This window comes from Ovis canadensis, chromosome 15, assembly GCF_042477335.2.
Source record: "Ovis canadensis isolate MfBH-ARS-UI-01 breed Bighorn chromosome 15, ARS-UI_OviCan_v2, whole genome shotgun sequence".
NCBI lineage: Eukaryota > Metazoa > Chordata > Mammalia > Artiodactyla > Bovidae > Ovis > Ovis canadensis.
This window is the reverse complement of record NC_091259.1, coordinates 9582279-9603293: the sequence shown is the minus strand read 5'-3', so window position 1 is coordinate 9603293 and position 21015 is coordinate 9582279. Positions and strand designations below refer to the sequence as shown.

Genomic DNA, 21015 nt, shown 5'->3' with positions numbered 1-21015 from the left:
ACCCATTCTGTTGATCAATGCCAATTGTAGGCATTGCAGGTTTCAGTGTATCTCGTCTATTTGCTGAGAATGCTTCTCAGATGTAGTGGTTTCCCGGGGATTCAGAAAGTTGTAGTGGATTGGACTAGTAGCAGACCACCAGTGACCATGACCATTCTGGGGGGCATGGTTAGCTTTGGGAAGTTCTTTGGAGTTTCTTTTTGGTCCAACCACTGAGTTGGTTATTATCAATTGTCATAAAATCCTTTTTTTGTCCTACATCACAATTTGATTGAGAAATGATTCATTGTTATTGTGTAGAATAAGAGAAGACAACACCTTAAAGCAATTTTTGTTTGTTTCTGGTCAGCTCATGAGGCACCCACTTATTGTACTTCTTCACCTTTCCAATTTGCTTCAAATGCTGAATGGCCATAAAATAGTCAGCACTGAGTTCTCCAGAAACTTCTCATATAGTAGAAAGATGATCAGCTTTGATGATGAAGACTCGCAGTTAATCATTGTTAACTTCCAATGGCTGGCTACTATGCTCCTCATCTTAAAGGCTCTTGTCTCCTTTGCAAAACTTCTTCAACCACTGCACTGTTAAGTTCGTTAGCAGTTCTCGAGCCAAATGTATTGTTGATATTGTCACACACAAGAAAAAAAGGAGAGAAATCAAATTAGCAAAATATAAATGAAAAAGAAGAAGTTAGAACTGACACTGCAGAAATAAAAGATAATAAGAGAATACTACAAGAAACCATATGCCAGTGAAATGGACCACCTGGAAGAAATGGATGAACTCTTAGAGAAGTACAACCTCCCAAGACTGAATCAGAAAGAAATAGAAAATATGACCAGACAAATCACAAGCACTGGCATTGAAACTATGATTAAAACCTTCCAACAAACAAAAGTCCAGGACCAGATAGCATCTAATTCTATCAACTACTAAGAGAGGAGTTAATGGTTATCCTTCTCAAACTCTTCCAAAAAATTGCAGACAAAGAAACACTCTGAAGCATATTCAAGGAGGCCACCATCACCCAGATGCCTAAAGTAGACTACGATATAACACACAAAAAAAGAAAATTATACACCATTATCACTTATGAACATAGACACAAAAATCGTCAACAAAATATTAGCTAACCAAATCCAAAAACACATCAAAAGAATCATACATCATGTTCAGGTGGGATTTATTCCAAGAATGTGAGGATTCTTCACTACACACAAATCAATCTATGTAATATGCCATATTAACAAATTAAAAAATGAAAGTCATATAATTATTTCAATAGATGAAGAAAAAGCTTTCAACAAAATTCAACACCCAGTTATGATTTTTAAAAATTTCTCCAGAAAGTGGGCATCAAGAAAACATACCTAACATAATAAAAGTCGTATATGATAAAAACCACAGCAAACATCATTTTTAATAGTGAAAACCTGAAAGAATTCCCTCTAGGATTAGGAACAAGACAAGGGTATATACTTTCAATGCTTTTATTCAACATAGCTTTGGAAGTCCTAGACATGGCAATCAGAGAGGAATAAGAAATTAAGTCTAAGTTGGAAAAGAAGTAAAAATGTCAGTTTTTGCAAATGATATGATACTACATGTAGAAAAATCCTAAGGATACTACCAAAAATTACTAAAGCTCATCAAGGAATTTGGGGAGGTTGTAGGATGCAAAATTAATACACAGAAATGTATTGCATTTCTATACACTAACAATAAAAGATCAAAGGAGAAATTACAATCCCATTTGTTCTCGTATTAAAAAATAAAATACCTAGGAAAAAACTTACCAAATGAGGCAAAAGAACTATACTCAAAAACTGTAATATATTGATGAAATAAATAAAAAATGACACTAATAAATGTAGAGATATACCATGTTCCTGGATTTGAAGAATCAATATTGCTAAAATAACGATAGTCTCCAAGGCAATAAACAGATTCAATGCAATCCCTATTAAATTACCAATGGCAATTTTCATAGACTTGGAGCACAATATTCTACAATTTTTATTGAAACATCAAAGACACTAAATAGCCAAAATAATCTTGAGAAAGCATGACAGCTGGAGAAATTAGTCTCCCTGACTTCAGACTATACTCCCTCAAAACAGTATTTACAGAAAGATAGAAATATAGATCAATAGGACAGAAAATTCAGAGATAAACCCATGCACCTATGGTCACCTAATCTATGACAAAGGAGGCAAAAATGTATAATGGAGAAAAGACAGCCTCTGCTATAAGTAGTGCTGGAAAAACTGGACAGATACATATAAAAGAATGAAATGTAAAGACTCCCTAATACCACATATAAAAATAAATTCAAAATGGATTAAAGATCTAAATGAAATGCCAGACACTATAAACCTCTAAGAGGAAAACATAGGCACAACACTCTCTGACCTAAAAATGAAAGATTTTTTTTGATCCACCTCTTAGAGTAATGGAACAAAGCTAGTGGAGGTGATGGAATTTCAGCTGAGTTATTTGAAATCCTAAAAGATGATGCTGTGGAAGTGCTGCACTCAATATCTCAGCAAATTTGGAAAACTCAGCAGTGGCCAGAGGACTGGAAAAGGTCAGTTTTCATTACAATCCCAAAGAAAGGCGATGCCAAAGAATGCTCAAACTACCGCACAATTGCACTCATCTCACAAGCTAATAAAATAATGCTCAAAACTCTCCAGGCCAAGCTTCAGCAATACAGGAACTGTGAACTTCCAGATACTCAAGCTGGTTTTAGAAAAGACAGAGGAACCAGAGATCAAATTGTCAACATCCGCTGCATCATCAAAAAAGCAAGAGAGTTCCAAAAAGTATCTATTTCTGATTTATTGACTATGTCAAAGCCTTTGACTCTGTGGATCACAATAAACTGTGGAAAATTCTGAAAGAGATGGGAATACCAGACCACCTGGACTGCCCTTGAGAAACCTGTATGCAGGTCAGGAAGCAACAGTTAGAACTGTACATGGAACAACAGACTTGTTCCAAATAGGAAAAGCAGTACATCAAGGCTGTATATTGTCACCCTGCTTATTTAACTTCTATGCAGAGTACATCGTGAGAAACGCTGGGTTGAAAGAAGCACAAGCTGGAATCAAGATTGCAGGGAGAAATATCAATCACATCAGATACACAGATGACACCACCCTTATGGCAGAAAGTGAAGAGGAACTAAAGAACCTTTTGATTAAAGTGAAAGAGGAGTGAAAAAACTAAGAAAACTAAGATCATGGCATCTGGCTCCATCACTTCATGGCAAATAGATGGGGAAACAGTGAAAACAGTGGCTGGCTTTATTTTGGAGGGCTCCAAAATCACTGCAAATGGTGAATGCAACCATGAAATTAAAAGACACTTACTCCCTGGAAGGAAAGTTATGACAAACCTGGACAGCATATTAAAAAGCAGAGACATTACTTTGCCAACAAAGGTCCATCTAGTCAAGGCTATGGTTTTTACAGTAGTCATGTATGGATGTGAGAGTTGGACTATAAAGAAAGCTGAGCACCAAAGAATTGATGCTTTTGAAGTGTGGTGTTGGAGAAGACTCTTGAGAGTCCCTTGGACTGCAAGGAGATCCAACCAGTCCATCCTAAAGGAGATGAGTCCTGGGTGTTCATTGAAGGATTGATATTGAAGCTGAAACTCCAGTATTTTGGCTACCTGATGCAAAGAGCTGACTCATTTGAAAGGACCCTCATGCTGGGAGGGATTGAGGGCAGGAGGAAAAGGCTCATGTTGGGAGGGATTGAGGGCAGGAGGAAAAGGGGATGACAGAGGATGATATGGCTAGATGGCATCACTGACTTGATGGATACGAGTTTGGGTAAACTCCAAAAGTTGGTGATGGACAGGGTGGCCTGTGGCGCTCTGGTTCATGGGGTCATAAAGAGTCCAAGACTGAGCAACTTAACTGAGCTTAGAGTAATGGAAATAAAAATAAATAAATGAACTTAAAATCTAATTAAACTTGAAAGCTTTTTCACAGCAAAGGAAGCCATAAGCAAAATGAAAAGACAGCCCTCAAAGTTGGAGAAAATATTTGAAATGAAGTAAATGACAAAGGATTAATCCTCAAAACATACAATGAGCTCACACAGCTGAATATCAAAAGAGAAACAGCCCAGTCAAAATATGGGTGGAAGATCTAAATAGAAATATCTTCAAAGAAGACATACAGGTGCCCAAAATCATATAAAAAGTTGATCAACATCACTAATTATTGGAGAAATATAAATCAAAACTACAATGAGGTATTGTTTCACAATGGTCTGAATGGCCATCACCAAAAAATCCACAGAAAATAAATGCTGCAGAGGATATGGAGAAAAGGCTATGCTCCTACACTGTTAAATGAAAATTGTTGCATCCACTTTGGAAAACAGTAAACAAGCTTCTAAAAAAATTAAAACGAGAGCTACCATAGTATCCAACAATCCCACTCCTGGGCATGAGATATACTATAATTCAAAAAGATACATGTACTCCAGTTTTAATTGCAGGATTATTTACAATAACCAGGACATGGAAACAATCTAAATGTCCATCAGCAGAGCAATGAATAAATAAGATGTGGCACAAATACAATGGAATATTACTCCACCAAGAAAAAGAACAAAATAATGCTATATGCAGTAACATGGATGAACCTAGAGATTGTCATACTGAGTAAAGTAAGTCAGACAGAGGAGGGTAAATATCGTATGATATTACTGATATGTGGAATCTGAAACAAAACAAACAAAAAGGTACAAATGAACAGTTTTACAAAACATAAATAAAGTGTAGAAAATAAATTTATGGTTACTTGGGCTTCCACCCAGGCAGGGGAGGGATAAATTGGGAGATTGGGATTGACATATACACACTACTATATACAAATAGTAAATACCTACTGCATAGCACAGGGAACTCTTCTCAATACTCTCTATTGACCTATGTGGGGAAAGAATCTAAAGAGTGGATAAATATATTTGTATAACTAATTCTGTTTGCTGTACAGCAAAAGCTAGCACAACATTTTAAATCAACTATACTCCATAATTTTTTTTAATGGATTAGACTTTGCAAAATAGAAAGTAGATTTGCAAAATAGATTGGTAGGAGAAGAAAGAGCAGGTGGGAGTTTAAAACAGAGGGGACTTACATGAGGTCAACTTGGTTCTGGTTAAAAGCCAACCAAGGATTGAAGTAGAATGTAAAGTCTCATTTAGTGTATCTTTGGCTTCCAGATGCTTTCTTTCTCAACCCTTAAATACGATAAGTTGTTTCTGGTGCTGGCCAGTTTGTAATGTGTCAGTCCTGCACAAATTAACCCCAATCTCTCAGAAATAAGCTTTATACCTGCATGAAAGTGTGGTTATGTGGAATGAATACGAATGAAAATGAGAACCATATCATAGGTCTCTAGTTCACAAATAATATATGGAATAAGCTGGTACTTACTAACAGTAATCTTCACAAGGAATGTCTGATTGAAGTTTTGTTCAAACATTTCAGAGATTATCTAAACATTTCATTAAATTAAATATTTTTAGTAATTAAACTTGTAAAACTCGTATGGAAACTTTTGAAATACTGGATATAACCAATGCTTTAATCTGTAATGCTGTGCAAGCTTCAGAATAAAGCTACTTCTGCTATCATGAAAATTATAATAAATAAAATAAAATAGCTTTCCTGTGTTTCATACACATCACTAATTTATAAAAAATTATTTTAGAAGATATTAAACTATCAAAAAATTCAGGTTTTTTAATGATAAAAGTATATGAAAATATATTTTATTGATATCTTTGTAGATACCAATGAGTCTACAAAGCAGCTCATTAGTAACTGCCATTAGACTTTTATCTAAAAAGGAATTTCAACATTGCAAAATAAGAATTTTAGTTTCTAATATAGAAATAAAGTTATACTTTTTTAAAATTGAATTACTTTTTTCCTAAAATTCCTTATTCCTAATTTTCTAAACATTTCTAAAAACATTCATTGAAAAAATAAATATAGCAGAAGTAAAGGTCTTTTGATGTTGATTTATCCTTCTTCTTTTTATTATAGTAAACTATTGCTACATCCACAGGTGAGCAGGAATTAAGTAAGTATCCACATTATCTAAAGAGAGATACTGTGCCTTACAAAAGTCTTTACTTGATTTTCAGGACAACAATCCAATCTACTCATAGAAAATCATTCTCACAGGTGAAAATATCTAACAGTCTATCATGAATTCCTGTAAATGATCAGTATATTAAGTATATCTAAATTATTTAAACCAAAAATACTTTCTTATGTTGAACTATTCTGTTTTAGAAATATATGAAAACTATTGGTTTGCTTCATAGCATTGTCATTTTCATTGAGGGAATTACAGCATAGTAGTTTTCTGAATAATATATAATGACATTTTTGGCATTTATACAGTATGATTGAATTTTTTATTTTACTTAAACCACTTAATTTCTAAAGTGGCTTATGAATTTCTTTTTATTAGAATAAATTACTTTTACAAGAAAAAATATTAATATATTATTCTCTTATCATGTTTCCATGTGAAATTATGCTGCAATGGTTAAAATTCTTTTTTAAAAATATAATCATTCAGTAGAGTTAAATTTATTGCCTCGTATTTTCTTATATCTTCACAGATTGTGAGTGTTGGAAAGCACGTTAAAGGCTACCATTATATCATTGCAAACTTGGTAAGAACTCCTTATTTTCTACTTTTCATAAGAATTGTTCAGACAGTCAAGATCATGTTAACCACACCTTAAAACAGTACTGTAATAAATTGTTAAATTACATTACCTATTAAGCTTTTTAACAACACATAGGATGATACTTTTATGTGTTCACAAAAAAGTGTTAAGAAATAGAGAGTTTTATTTAAGACTATCTGAAGGTTATGATAATAACCTAGGGGATAGTATTTTGGAAATCTTTGAGGACTGTTCTTCCCATTAGAGGTCAAAGAAACAAGATTTTCTGCACAACCAAGAGGTAAAAGTATAAGTTTTTGAGTTAAAGAGTTATGCATCCAACTAACATTGACATGAGCTTCTCTGGCGGCTCAGTGGTTAAGAATCTGCCTGCCAATGCAGGAGATGGGGGTTCAATCACTGATCTGGGAAGATCACTTGGAGAAGGAAATGGCAACCCACTCCAATATTCCTGCCTGGGAAATCCAATGGACAGAGTTGCCTGGTGGGCTACAGTCCATGGGGTGGCAAGGAGTCATACACATTGGCAATTTTTTTGGTTGTGTTGTTTGTTTGTTTTTGTTTTTGTTTTAATATAAATGTATTTATTTTAATTGGAGGCTAATTACTTTACAATATTGTAGTGGTTTTGCCATACATTGACATGGATCTGCCAAGGGTGTACATGTGTTTCCCATCCTGAACCCCCCTCCCACCTCCCTCACCATCCCATCCCTCTGGATCATCCCAGTGCACCAGCCCCAAGCACCGTGTATCATGCATCAAATCTGGATTGGCGATCCTTTTCACATATGATAATATACATGTTTCAATACCATTCTCCCAAATCATCCCACGCTCGCCCTCTCCCACAGAGTCCAAAAGACTGTTCTATGCATCTGTGTCTCTTTGGCTGTCTCACATGTGGGGTTATCATTACCACCTGTCTAAGTTCCATATATATGCGTTAGTATACTGTATTGGTGTTTTTCTTTCTGATTTCCTTCACTCTGTATAACAGACTCCAGTTTCATCCACCTCATTAGAAATGATTCCTATGTATTCTTTTTAATGGCTGAGTAATATTCCATTGTGTATATGTACCAGAACTTTCTTATCCATTCGTCTACTGATGGACATCTAGCTTGCTTCCATGTCCTGGCTTTTATAAGCAGTGCTGCGATGAACATTGGGGTACACGTGTCTCTTTCAATTCTGGTTTCTTCAGGGAGTATGCCCAGCAGGGGGACTGCTGGGTCATATGGTTGTCCTATTTCCAGCTTTCTAAGGAATCTCCACGCTGTTCTCCATAGTGGCTGTACTAGTTTGCATTCCCACCAACAGTGCAAGAGAGTTCCCTCTTCCCCACACCCTCTCCAGCATTTATTGCTTGTAGACTTTTGGATAGCAGCCATGCTGACTGGTGTGAAATAGTACCTCACTATGGTTTTGATTTGCGTTTCTCTGATGAGTGATGTTGAGCATCATTTCTTGTGTTTGTTAGCCATTGGTATGTCATCTTTGGAGAAATGTTTATTTAGTTCTTTGGCCCATTTTTTGATTGGGTCATTTTTTTTCTGGAATTGAACTGCAGGAGTTGCTTGTATATTTTTGAGGTTAATTCTTTGTCAGTTGCTTTGTTTGCTATTATTCTCTCAATCTGAAGGCTATTTTTTCAACTTGCTTATAGTTTTCTTTGTTGTGCAAAAGCTTCTAAGTTTAATTAGGTCCCATTTGTTTATTTTTGCTTTTATTTCCACTACTGTGGGAAGTGGATCATAGAGGATCCTGCTGTGATTTTTGTCAGAGAGTGTTTTGCCTATGTTTTCCTTTAGGAGTTTAATAGTATCTGGTCTCATGTTTAGATCTTTAATCCATTTTGTGTTTATTTTTGTGTATGGTGTTAGAAAGTCTTCTAGTTTCATTCTTTTACAAATGGTTAACCAGTTTTCCCAGATTCACTTGTTAAAGAGATTATCTTTTATCCATTGTATATTCTTGCCTCCTTTGTCAAAGATAAGGTGTCCATAGGTGCATGGAGTTATCTCTGAGCTTTTTATTTTGTTCCACTGATCTGTATTTCTTTGTGCCGCTACCATACTGTCTTGATGACAGTAGATTTGTCGGTCAGTCAATCAGTCAGTTCAGTCGCTCAGTCGTGTTCAACTTTTTTCCCATAAATCGCAGCATGCCAGACCTCCCTGTCCATCACCATCTCCCAGAGTTCACTCAGACTCACGTCCATCGAGTCAGTGATGTCATCCAGGCATCTCATCTTCGGTCGTCCCCTTCTCCTCCTGCCCCCAATCCCTCCCAGCGTCAGAGTCTTTTCCAATGAGTCAACTCTTCACATGAGGTGGCCAAAGTACCGGAGCTTCAGCTTTAGCATCATTCCTTCCAAAGAAATCCCAAGGCTGATCTCCTTCAGAATGGACTGGTTGGATCTCCTTGCAGTCCGAGGGACTGTCAAGAGTCTTCTCCAACAACACATTTCAAAACCATCAATTCTTTGGTGTTCAGCCTTCTTCACAGTCCAACTCTCACATCCATACATGACCACAGGAAAAACCACAGCCTTGACTAGGCAGACCTTAGTCAGCAAAGTAATGTATCTGCTTTTGAATATACTATCTAGGTTGGTCATAACTTTTCTTCCAATGAGTAAGAGTCTTTTAATCTCACGGCTGCAATCACCACCTGCAGTGATTATGGAGCCCCCAAAAATAAAGTCTGACACTGTTTCCACTGTTTTCCCAGCTATTTCCCATGAAGTGATGAGACTGGATGCCATAATCTTCATTTTCTGAAAGTTGAGCTTTAAGCCAACTTTTTCGCTCACCTCTTTAACTTTCATCAAGATGTCTTTTTAGCTTCTCTTCACTTTGTGCCATAAGGGTGGTGTCATCTGCATATCTGAGGTTATTGATATTTCTCCCGGCAATCTTGATTTCAGCTTGTGTTTCTTCCACTCCAGCGTTTCTCATAATGTACTCTGCATAGAAGTTAAAGAAGCAGGGTGACAATATACAGCCTTGACGTACTCCTTTTCGTATGTGGAACCAGTCTGTTGTTCAATGTCCAGTTCTAACTGTTGCTTCCTGACCTGCATACAGATTTCTCAAGAGGGAGGTCAGGTGGTCTGGTATTCCCATCTCTTTCAGAATTTTCCACAGTTTATTGTGATCCACACAGTCAAAGGCTTTGGCATAGTCAATAAAGCAGAAATAGATGTTTTTCTGGAACTCTGTTGCTTTTTCCATGATCCAGCAGATGTTGGAAATTTGATCTCTGATTCCTCTGCCTTTTCTAAAACCAGCTTGAACATTAGGGAGCTCACGGTTCACATATTGCTGAAGCCTGGCTTGGAGAATTTTAAGCATTACTTTACTAGCATGTGAGATGAGTGCAATTGTGCGGTAGTTTGAGTATTCTTTGGTATTGTCTTTCTTTGGAATTGGAATGAAAACTCAACATTTTCCAGTCCTGTGGCCACTGCTGAGTTTTCCAAATTTTCTGGCATATGGAGTGCAGCACTTTCACAGCATCATCTTTCAGGATTTGAAATAGCTCCACTGGAATTCCATCACCTCCACTAGCTTTGTTCATAGTGATGCTTTCTAAGGCCCACTTGACTTCACATTCCAAGATGTCTGGCTCTAGATGAGTGACCACATCATCATGATTATCTGGGTCGTGAAGATCTTTTTTGTGCAGTTCATCTGTGTATTTTTGCCACCTCTTCTTAATATCTTCTGCTTCTGTTAAGTCCATACCATTTCTTTCCTTTTTCGAGCCCATCTTTGCATGAAATGTTCCCTTGGTGTCTCTAATTTTCTTGAAGAGATCTCTAGTCTTTCCCATTCTGTTCTTTTCCTCTATTTCTTTGAATTGATTGCTGAAGAAGGCTTTCTTATCTCTTCTTGCTATTCTTTGGAACTCTGCATTCAGATGCTTATATCTTTCCTTTTCTCCTTTGCTTTTCGCCTCTCTTCTTTTCACAGTGATTTGTAAGGCCTCCTCAGACAGCCATTTTGCTTTTTTGCATTTCTTTTCCATGGGGATGGTCTTGATCCGTCTCCTGTACTATGTCATGAACCTCAATACTCATTTTCACTATATTGATTCTTCTGATCCATGAACATGGTATATTTATCCATCTATTTGTGTCCTCTTTGATTTTTTTCATCAGTGTTTTATAGTTTTCTATATATAGGTCTTTTGTTTCTTTAGGTAGATATATTCCGGAGTATTTTATTCTTTTCGTTTCAATGATGAATGGAGTTGTTTCCTTAATTTCTCTTTCTGTTTTCTCATTGTTAGTGTATAGGAATGCAAGGGATTTCTGTGTGTTAATTTTATATCCTGCAACCTTACTATATTCGCTGATTAGATCTAGCAATTTTCTGGTGGAGTCTTTAGGGTTTTCTAGGTAGAGGATCATGTTATCTACAAACAGTGAGAGTTTTACTTCTTCTTTTCCAATCTAGAGTCCTTTTACTTCTTTTTCTGCTCTGATTGCAGTCACCAAAACTTCCAAAACTATGTTGAATAATAGTGGTGAGAGTGGGCACCCTTGTCGTGTTCCTGACTTTAGGGGAAATGTTTTTAATTTTTCACCATTGAGGATAATGTTTTCTGTGGGTTTGTCATATATAGCTTTTATTATGTTGAGATATGTTCCTTCTATGCCTGCTTTCTGGAGGGTTTTTTTTTTTTTATCATAAATGGATGTTGAATTTTGTCAAAGGCTTTCTGTGGATCTATTAAGATAATCATATTGTTTTTATCATTCAGTTTGTTAATGTGGTGTATTATGTTGTTCGATTTGCAGATATTGAAGAATACTTGCATCCCTGGGATAAAGCCCATTTGGTCATTGTGTATGATCTTTTTATTACGTTGTTGGATTCTGTTTGCTAGAGTTTTGTTAAGGATTTTTGCATCTATGTTCATCAGAGATACTGGCCTCTAGTTTTCTTTCTTTGTGGCATCTTTGTCTGGATTTGGTATTAGGGTGATGGTGGCCTCATACAATTAATTTGTAAGTTTACATTCCTCTGCAATATCTTGGGAGAGTTTGTGTAGGATAGGTGTTAGCTCTTCTCTAAATTTTTGGTAGAATTCAGCTGGGAATCCGTTTGGTCCCGGGGTTTTGTTTGCTGGAAGATTTCTGATTACAGTTTCGATTTTTGTGCTTGTGATAGGTTAAGATTTTCTATTTCTTGCTGGTTTGGTTTTGGAAAGTTGTACTTTTCTCAGAATTTGTGCATTTCTTCCAAATTGTCCAATTTATTGTCATATAGTGGCCGATAGTAGTCTTTTATGAGCCTTTGTATTTCTGTGTTATCTGTTGTGATTTCTCCATTTTCATATCTAATTTTGTTGATTTGATTCTTCTCCCATTGTTTCTTGATGAGTGTGGCTAATGGTTTGTCAATTTATTTATCTTCTCAAAGAAATAACTTTTAGGTTTGTTGATTTTTGCTATGGTAACTTTTGTTTCTTTTACCTTTACTTCTGCCCTAATTTTTTTTTTTTTAGTTTTTTATTTTTTTAATTTTAAAATCTTTAATTCTTACATGTGTTCCCAAACATGAACCCCCCTCCCAACTCCCTCCCCACAACATCTCTCTGGGTTATCCCCATGCACCAGCCCCAAGCATGCTGCACCCTGCGTCAGACGTAGACTAGCAATTCAATTCTTACATGATAGTATACATGTTAGAATGCCATTCTCCCAAATCATCCCACCCTCTCCCTCTCCCTCTGAGTCCAAAAGTCCGTTATACACATCTGTGTCTTTTTTCCTGTCTTGCATACAGGGTCGTCATTGCCATTTTCCTAAATTCCATATATATGTGTTAGTATACTGTATTGGTGTTTTTCTTTCTGGCTTACTTCACTGTGTATAATTGGCTCCAGTTTCGGTTTCTTTCCTTCTACTAACCAGCGTTCTTTTTTCTTCCTTTTCTAATTTCTTTAAGTGCAGAGTTACATAGGTTATTTATTTGACTTTTTTCTTGTTTCTTGAGGTAAACCTGTATTGCTATGAAACTTCCCCTTCAGTTCAGTTCAGTTCATTTGCTCAGTCATGTCCGACTCTGCGCAACCCCATGAACCGCTGCACCCCAGGCCTCCCTGTCCATCATCAACACCTGGAGTCTACCCAAACCCATGTCCATTGAATCAATGATGCCATCCAATCATCTCATCCATTGTCGTCCCCTTCTCCTCCTGCTCTCAATCTTTCCTAGCATCAAGGTCATTCCAGTGAGTCAGCTCTTCACATCAGATGGCCAGACAACTGGAGTTTCAGCCTCAACATCAGTCCTTCTAATGAACACCCAGGACTGATCTCCTTTCGGATGGACTGGTTGGATCTCCTTGCAGTCCAAGGGACCCTCAAGAGTCGTCTCCAACACCACAGTTCAAAAGCATCAATTCTTCGGTCTCAGCTTTCTTTATAGTCCAACACTCACATCCAGACATGACCACTGAAAAAACCATAGCCTTGACTAGATGGACCTTTGTTGGGATAGTAATGTCTCTGCCCTTTAATATGTTGTCCAGGTTGGTCATAAATTTTCTTCCAAGGAGTAAGCGTCTTTTAATTTCATGGCTGCAATCACTATCTGCAGTGATTTTAGAGCCCCCAAAATAAAGTCTGACACTGTTTCCACTGTTTCCCCATCTATTTGCCATGAAGTGATGGAGCCATGATCTTAGTTTTCTGAAGGTTGAGCTTTAAGCCAACTTTTTCACTGTCCTCTTTCACTTTCATCAAGAAGCTCTTTAGTTATTCTTCACTTCTGCCATAAGGGTGGTGTCATCTGCATATCTGAGGTTATTGATATTTCTCCCGGCAATCTTGATTCCAGCCTGTGCTTCTTCCAGCCCAGTGTTTCTCATGATGTACTCTGCATATACGTTAAATAAGCAGGGTGGCAATATACAGCCTTGATGTACTCCTTTTCCTATTTGGAACCAGTCTGTTGTTCCACGTTCAGTTCTAATTGTTGCTTCCTGACCTGCATATAGGTTTCTCAAGAGGCAGGTCAGGTGGTCTGGTATTCCCATCTCTTTCAGAATTTTTCACAGTTTCTTGTGATCCACCTCAGTCAAAGGCTTTGGCATAGTCAGTAAAGCCGAAATAGATGTTTTTCTGAAACTCTTGCTTTTTCCATGATCCACCAGATGTTGGCAATTTGATCTCTGGTTCCTCTGCCTTTTCTAAAACCAGCTTGAACATCTGGAAGTTCATAGTTCACGTACTGCTGCAGCCTGGCTTGGAGAATTTTGAGCATTACTTTGCTAGCTTTTGCGATGAGTGCAATTATGTGGTAGTTTGAGCATTCTTTGGCATTGCCTTTCTTTGGGATGGGAAAGAAAACTGATCCTTTGCAGTCCTGCGGCCACTGCTGGATTTTCCAAATTTGCTGGCATATTGAGTGCAGCACTTTCACAGCATCATCTTTCACATCAGCAGCACTTTCACAGCATCACAGCATCAAAGCAAAAACAATACCCAGTTATGGATGTGACTGGTGATAGAAGAAAGGTCTGATGCTCTAAAGAGCAATATTGCATAGGAATCTGGAATGTCAGGTCCATGAATCAAGGCAAATTGGAAGTGGTCAAATGATGTTAGGAAAACTGTATATTCACATGCAAAATGTCTGTTTTTATTCCTATATTGATTGGTTTACTGTAGCTTTATAATAGAGTTTGAAACCTGGAAATGTACTGCCTCCAGCTGTTCTCAATTTTTCTTTCTGATTGTTTATACTATTTAGAAATACAACTGGGTTTTATATATTAATAGAACATTAAGAACAGCTGGAGGCATTACATTTCCTGGTTTCAAACTTGATTATAAAGCTCCAGTAATCAATATAATATTGGAATAAAAACAATAATGTAGATAAATGGTGCAGAATATAGAGCCCAAGAATAAATCCCAGCATATATGGACAGTTAGCTTTCAACAAAGGAGTCAAGAGTATACAATGAGGAAAGGATAATCTCTTCAATAAATGATGTCAGGAAAACTGAATATTGCCATGCAAAAGAATGAAAATGGACCTTTATACCATATACAAAAGATAATTCAAAAATGGACTATTGAAAACAAGATCTGAAACTGTAAAACTCCTGGAAGAAAAACTAAGGGGTAATCCCCTTGACATTGGTACTAGCAATAAGTTTTTGGATTTGAGACCAAAGCACAAGCAACAAAAGAAAAATAAACAAGTGGGACTATGTCAAATGAAAAAAGCTATTACACAGCAAAGGAAACCATCAACAAGTCAAAAAGACAATCTATTGAATGGGAGAAAATATTTGATAACCATCTATCAAATAAGGGATTAATATATAAAATATACTAGGAATTTTTACAACTCAATAGCAATAAAACAACTCATTTAAAAATGTTGTTTGGCAGAAACTAACACAATTCTTTAAAGGAATTATCCTTCAATTAAAAACTAAATGATTTTTTTTAATGGGCAAAGGACCTGACAAGACATTTTTCTAAAGGCAAACAAGTTAATAATATGCGAAAAGATGCTAAACATCACTAATCATCAAGGAAATGCAAATCAAAACCACAATGAGATATCATCTAAGATTTGTTAGGATGGTGATTACCTGAATAAGTAAATGGAAATATAAATTTAGGTGAAGATGTAGGTGCAGGTGCAGGTACAGATGCAGATGCAGAGATAGAGGCGGAGATGGGGCTAGCTAGGTGGCACTAGTGATAAAGAAACTGCCTGCCAATGTAGGAAACATAAGAGATATAGATTTGATCCCTGGATTGGGAAGATCCCCTAGAGGAAGGCATGACGACCCACTCCAGTATTCTTGCCTGGAGAATCCCATGGACAGAGGAGCCTGTAGGGCTACAGTCCATAGAGTCACACAGAGTTGGACATGACTAAAGCGATTTATCAGGCATGCACATGCATAGATGTAGATATGTATATATTACACAGACACACATACGGGCATATTATGCAGCCTTAAAAAAAGAAAGAAATCATGCCTTTTGTGACAACAATGACAAAACTGGAGGGCATTATGATAGTCGAAATAAGACAGACAGTGTAAAATAATATGACATGGTATCACGTATGGGCTTCCCAGGTGGCACTAGTGGTAAAGAACCCGCCTGTCAATGCAAGAGACTCAAGAGAGGAGAAAGATGGCAACCCACTCCAGTATTCTTGCCTGGAGAATCCCATGGACAGAGGAACCTAATGGGCTACAGTCCATAGGGTTGCAGAGTCAGACACAACTGAAGCAACTTAGCAAACATGCAGGCATGGTATCACTTATATCAGATTTTTTTTTTCCAAATCACCTCATAGAAACAGAATGATGGTGGCTAGGAGCTAGAGAGTGGGCAAAATAAGAAGTAAGTAAATTATTATAAATTTTCAGTTATTAGGTGAAAAGATCTTAGGATTTAGTGTATAACATGTTCAATACTATTCATAATAGTATAATACGGAAATTTGCTAAGATAGTAGAACTTCTGTTCATCACAAAAAAAGGAGAAAATGTGAAGTGGTGGGTATATCAACTAAATCCATGGTGGGAATCTTTCACAGTATATACATATATCAAATCATCACTATACAATTTAAATATATTACAACTTTATTTGAATTTATCCCCCAATAACAGATGAAAAAACTGATATAATAATAGTAAGAACTGATTCCAAAAATAAAAAGTCTTACTGGTTACTGGAGACTACAAATATTCCAGCAAGTTTCAAATTTTCTGTAGTCATAAAATTGAAAATCAAAGCAGAAAATATGAAGTACAATTCATACTTAACAAAAAGAGAAGAATGAAGCAAGGCAAAGATCAGTACACAGTGTTTAAAATTATGCCAGGAATTTACAAACATATTTATTTGTAACTGTAGTTGATTTACAATGTTGTGTTAATTTTGTGAGTTAAAGATGTGAGTTCAGCATAGTGATTTAGGTGTGGGGTTTTTTGCAGATTATATTCCACTATAAGTTATTACAAGTTATTGAATGTAATTACTTGTGCTATAAAGTAAATACTTGCTGCTTACATATTATATATATATATCAATTTGTATCTATTTACCCCATTGTTGTTGTTTCGTCACTAGGTCTTGACCAATTCTTTTATGACTCCATGGCCTGTAGCCCTCAAAACTCATCCATCCATGGGATTTTCCAAGCAAGAATACTGGAGTGGGTTGCCACTTCCTCCTCTAGAGAATATTCCCTACCCAGGGATTGAACTGTTTGTGCTGTATGAGAGGTGGATTCTTTACCACTGAGCCACCAGGGAAGCCCCATTTATCCCATTATACCTAATTTAGTTCTTCCCCCTCCCTCTTCCCTTTGTCAGACCTAAGGTTTTTCCTATGTATGTGAATCATTTCTATTTATATTATTTTTTTATTCATTTGTATTATTTTTTAGATCCCTCATATAAGTGATATCAGATAGTATTTGTCTTTGTCTGTCTATCGCTTCATGGGAAATAGATGGGGAAACAGTGGAAACAGTGTCAGACTTTATTTTTGGGGACTCCAAAATCACTGCAGATAGTGATTGCAGCTATGAAATTAAAAGACGCTTACTCCTTGGAAGAAAAGTTATGACCAACGTAGATAGCATATTCAAAAGCAGAGACAGTACTTTGCCGACTAAGGTCCATCTAGTCAAGGCTATGGTTTCCCATTGGTCATGTATGGATGTGAGAGTTGGACTATGAAGAAGGCTGAGTGCCGAAGAATTGATGCTTTTGAACTGTGGTGTTGGAGAAGACTCTTGAGAGTCCCTTGGACTGCAAGGAGATCCAACGAATCCATTCTGAAGGACATCAGCCCTGGGATTTCTTTAGAAGGAATGATGCTAAAGCTGAAGCTCCAGTACTTTGGACATCTCATGCGAAGAGCTGACTCATTGGAAAAGACTCTGATGCTGGGAGAGATTTGGGGCAGGAGGAGAAGAGGACGACCCAGGATGAGATGGCTGGATGGCATCACTGATTCAATGGACGTGAATCTGAGTGAACTCTGAGAGTTGGTGATGGACAGGGAGGCCTGGCATGCTGCGATTCATGGGGTCACAAACAGTAGGACACGACTGAGCAACTGAACTGAATTGAACTTATTTCACTAAGTATAATATTCTCTAGGGAGGTTCCCAAGTGGCTCAGTAGTAAAGAATTCACCTTCCAATGCAGGAGTCACAGGAGATGTGTTTGATCCCTGGATCTGAAAGATCCCCTAGAGGAGGAAATAGCAACCCATTCCAGTATACTAGCTGGGAAAACCCCATGGACAGATGAGTCTAGTGGGCAACAGTCTGTGGTTTCACAAAGAGTTGGACACCCCTCACTTACTTACTAAATATTACTTACTAAATATTTTCTAGGTACATCTGTGTTGCTGCACAGGGAGAGATAGATATAGATACATATCAAATATTTTAAGCCAGCTGTCAGTTGATGGACACATGGATTGCTTCCATCTCTTGACTATTGGAAAGAGTCTTCCATATAAACATTGGGATGCATGTAGCTTTTTGAATAGTTATCTTTTCTGGATATATGCCCAAAAGAGTGATTTCTATATCATATGATAGCTCTATTTTCAATTTTTCAAGGAATGTTTGTTTTCCATACTGGCTGCACCAATTTACATTCTCACCAACAGTGTCCAAACCCTCTCTAGTGATCATTATTTGTAGACTTGTCAATGGTAGCCATTCTGACTGATGTAAGGTGATCCTTCATTGTGATTTTGATTTGCATTTCTCTAATTAGTGATGTTGTGCATGTTTTCATGTACCTATTGGCCATCTGTATGTCTTCTTTGGAAAAAATGTCTATTTAGTTCTCCTGCCCATTTTTTATTGGGTTCTTTATTTTTTTAGATATTAAGCTCATGAACTGTCTGTACATTTTGCATATTAACCCCTTGTCAGTTGCATCATTTGCAAATACTTTCTCCCATACCATAGGTTGTCTTTTCATATTGTTTATAGCTTCTTTGCTACACAAAAGCCATTAAGTTGATTAGCTGCAATTTGTTTATATTTACTTTTAAATCTTTCTGCTTTGGGAAACTGACCAAAGAAAATATTTCTATGATTTATGTCAAAGAATATTTTGTCTATGTTCTTTTCTAGGAGTTTGTAGTGTCCTGCCTTTAAACCATTTTGAATTTATTTTTGTATATAGTATAAGGGATTAAATTACATGTAGCTATTTAGTTTCCCCATCACTTTTTTTTAAATTTTTTTTTAATTTTATTTTTTATTTATTTATTTTTTTAATTTTAAAATCTTTAATTCTTACATGCGTTCCCAAACATGACCCCCCCTCCCAACTCCCTCCCCACAACATCTCTCTGGGTTATCCCCATGCACCAGCCCCAAGCATGCTGCACCCAACGTCAGACATGGACTGGCGATTCAATTCTTACATGATAGTATACATGTTAGAATTCCCATTCTCCCAAATCATCCCACCCTCTCCCTCTCCCTCTGAGTCCAAAAGTCCGTTATACACATCTGTGTCTTTTTTCCTGTCTTGCATACAGGGTCGTCATTGCCATCTTCCTAAATTCCATATGAATGCAATTAAAATTACTTTTTAAAATTACTTTTTATTGAAGTGTAGTTGCTTTACAATGTTGTGTTAGTTTCTACTATACAGCAACATGAATCAGGCATACATATACATATATCCCCGTGCTTTTGGACTTCCTTCCCTTTCAGGTAACCACAGTGCACTAAGAAGAGTTCCCTGCATTATACAGTATGTTCTCATTAGTTGTCTATACATAGCATCAATAGTATATGTGTTTCAATCCCAATATCTCAATTGATCCCACCCTACATTTCCCTCTTGGCATTCATGTATTTATTCTCTAGTCTGTGTCTCTATTTCTGCTGGACAAACTATCATCTATACCATTTTTCTAGATTCCATGTATATGTAATAATAAATGTTTGTTTTTCCCTTTTTAACATACTTCAGTCTTTATGACACTCTCTAGGTATATTTACATGTCTATAAATGACTTGAGTTCATTTCTTTTTATAACTAACATTCTATTGTATGTATATACTACATCTTTATCCATTCCATAGTTGATGGACATTTAGGTTGCTTTCATGTTCTGGCTATTATAAATAGTGCTGCTATGAACATTGGGGTGAATGCTGCTTAGTCACTCAGTCGTATTCAGCTTTTTGTTACCCCATGGACTATATCCAGCCAGGCTTCTCTGTCCATGGGATTCTCCATGCAAGAATATGATCAAACCCTCATTTCCTGCATTTCAGGCAGATTCTTTACCCGATGAACCAATGGGGAAGTGAATATATATATATATATATATATATTTTTTTTTTTTTAAATTATGGATTTCTTTGGTATATGCTCAGGAGTTGACTCACTGGGTCATATGGTAGTGCTATTTTTAGGTTTTTAAGAAACCTCCATACTGTTTTCCATAGTGGTTGTATCAATGTGCACTCCCACTGAGAGTGCATGTGGATCCCCTTTTCTCCACACCCTTTGAAGCATTTATTGTCTCTAGATTTTTTTGTTGACAGCCATTCTTGCTGTTGTGAGGTGATATCTGATTTTACTTTTGATTGTGTTTTTCTAATAGTGATACTAAACATCTTTTCATGTTTTGTGGGCAATCTGTTTGTCTTCTTTGGAGAAAAGTCTGTTTAAAACTTCTCCCCATTTTTTTATTATGCTTTTTTTGTATGAACTAAATAAATTGTATATTTTGGAGATTAATTGTCAGTTGCTTCATTTGCAAACATTTTCTCCCAGTCTGGGGCCTGGTTTATTTAAATTTTTATTTCTCTAGGAGATGGATTAAAAAAGATATTTATGTGGTTTATATCAAAAAGTATTCTGCCTGTTTTCCTCTAAGAGTTTTATAGAGTCTGGCTTTACACTTAGGTCTTTAATGCATTTTGAGTTTATTTTTGTTTATGGTCTTAAATAGTGTTCTGGTTTCATTCTTTCATATGTGGCTATACAGTTTTCCAAGCACCACTTATTGAAGAGGCTGTATTTGTTATATTGTATATCTTGATCTCCTTTGTCAAAGATGAGGTAACCATAGATGTGTGGGTTTATTTCTAGGCTTTCTATCCTGTTCCATTGATCTGTATGTCTGTTTTTGTGCCAGTACCATACTATCATGATGACTACATCTTGGTAGTATAGTTGGAAGCCAGGAAGTTTGATTCCTACAGCTTCATTTTTTTTTTT

At 36.6% G+C, this 21015-nt stretch overlaps 1 protein-coding gene across 4 annotated transcripts in view; it reads left to right on the top strand.

Moving 5' to 3' along the window:
* GRIA4 (glutamate ionotropic receptor AMPA type subunit 4) overlaps window positions 1-21015 on the top strand; it is a 666530-nt gene that overhangs the window by 524153 nt on the left and 121362 nt on the right. For all 4 annotated transcript variants that reach the window (XM_069554788.1, XM_069554789.1, XM_069554786.1 and 1 more), the window contains exon 6: window positions 6664-6717. In XM_069554788.1, coding sequence (XP_069410889.1) covers window positions 6664-6717 — 54 coding nt within the window. The remainder of the gene's footprint in view (window positions 1-6663; window positions 6718-21015) is intronic.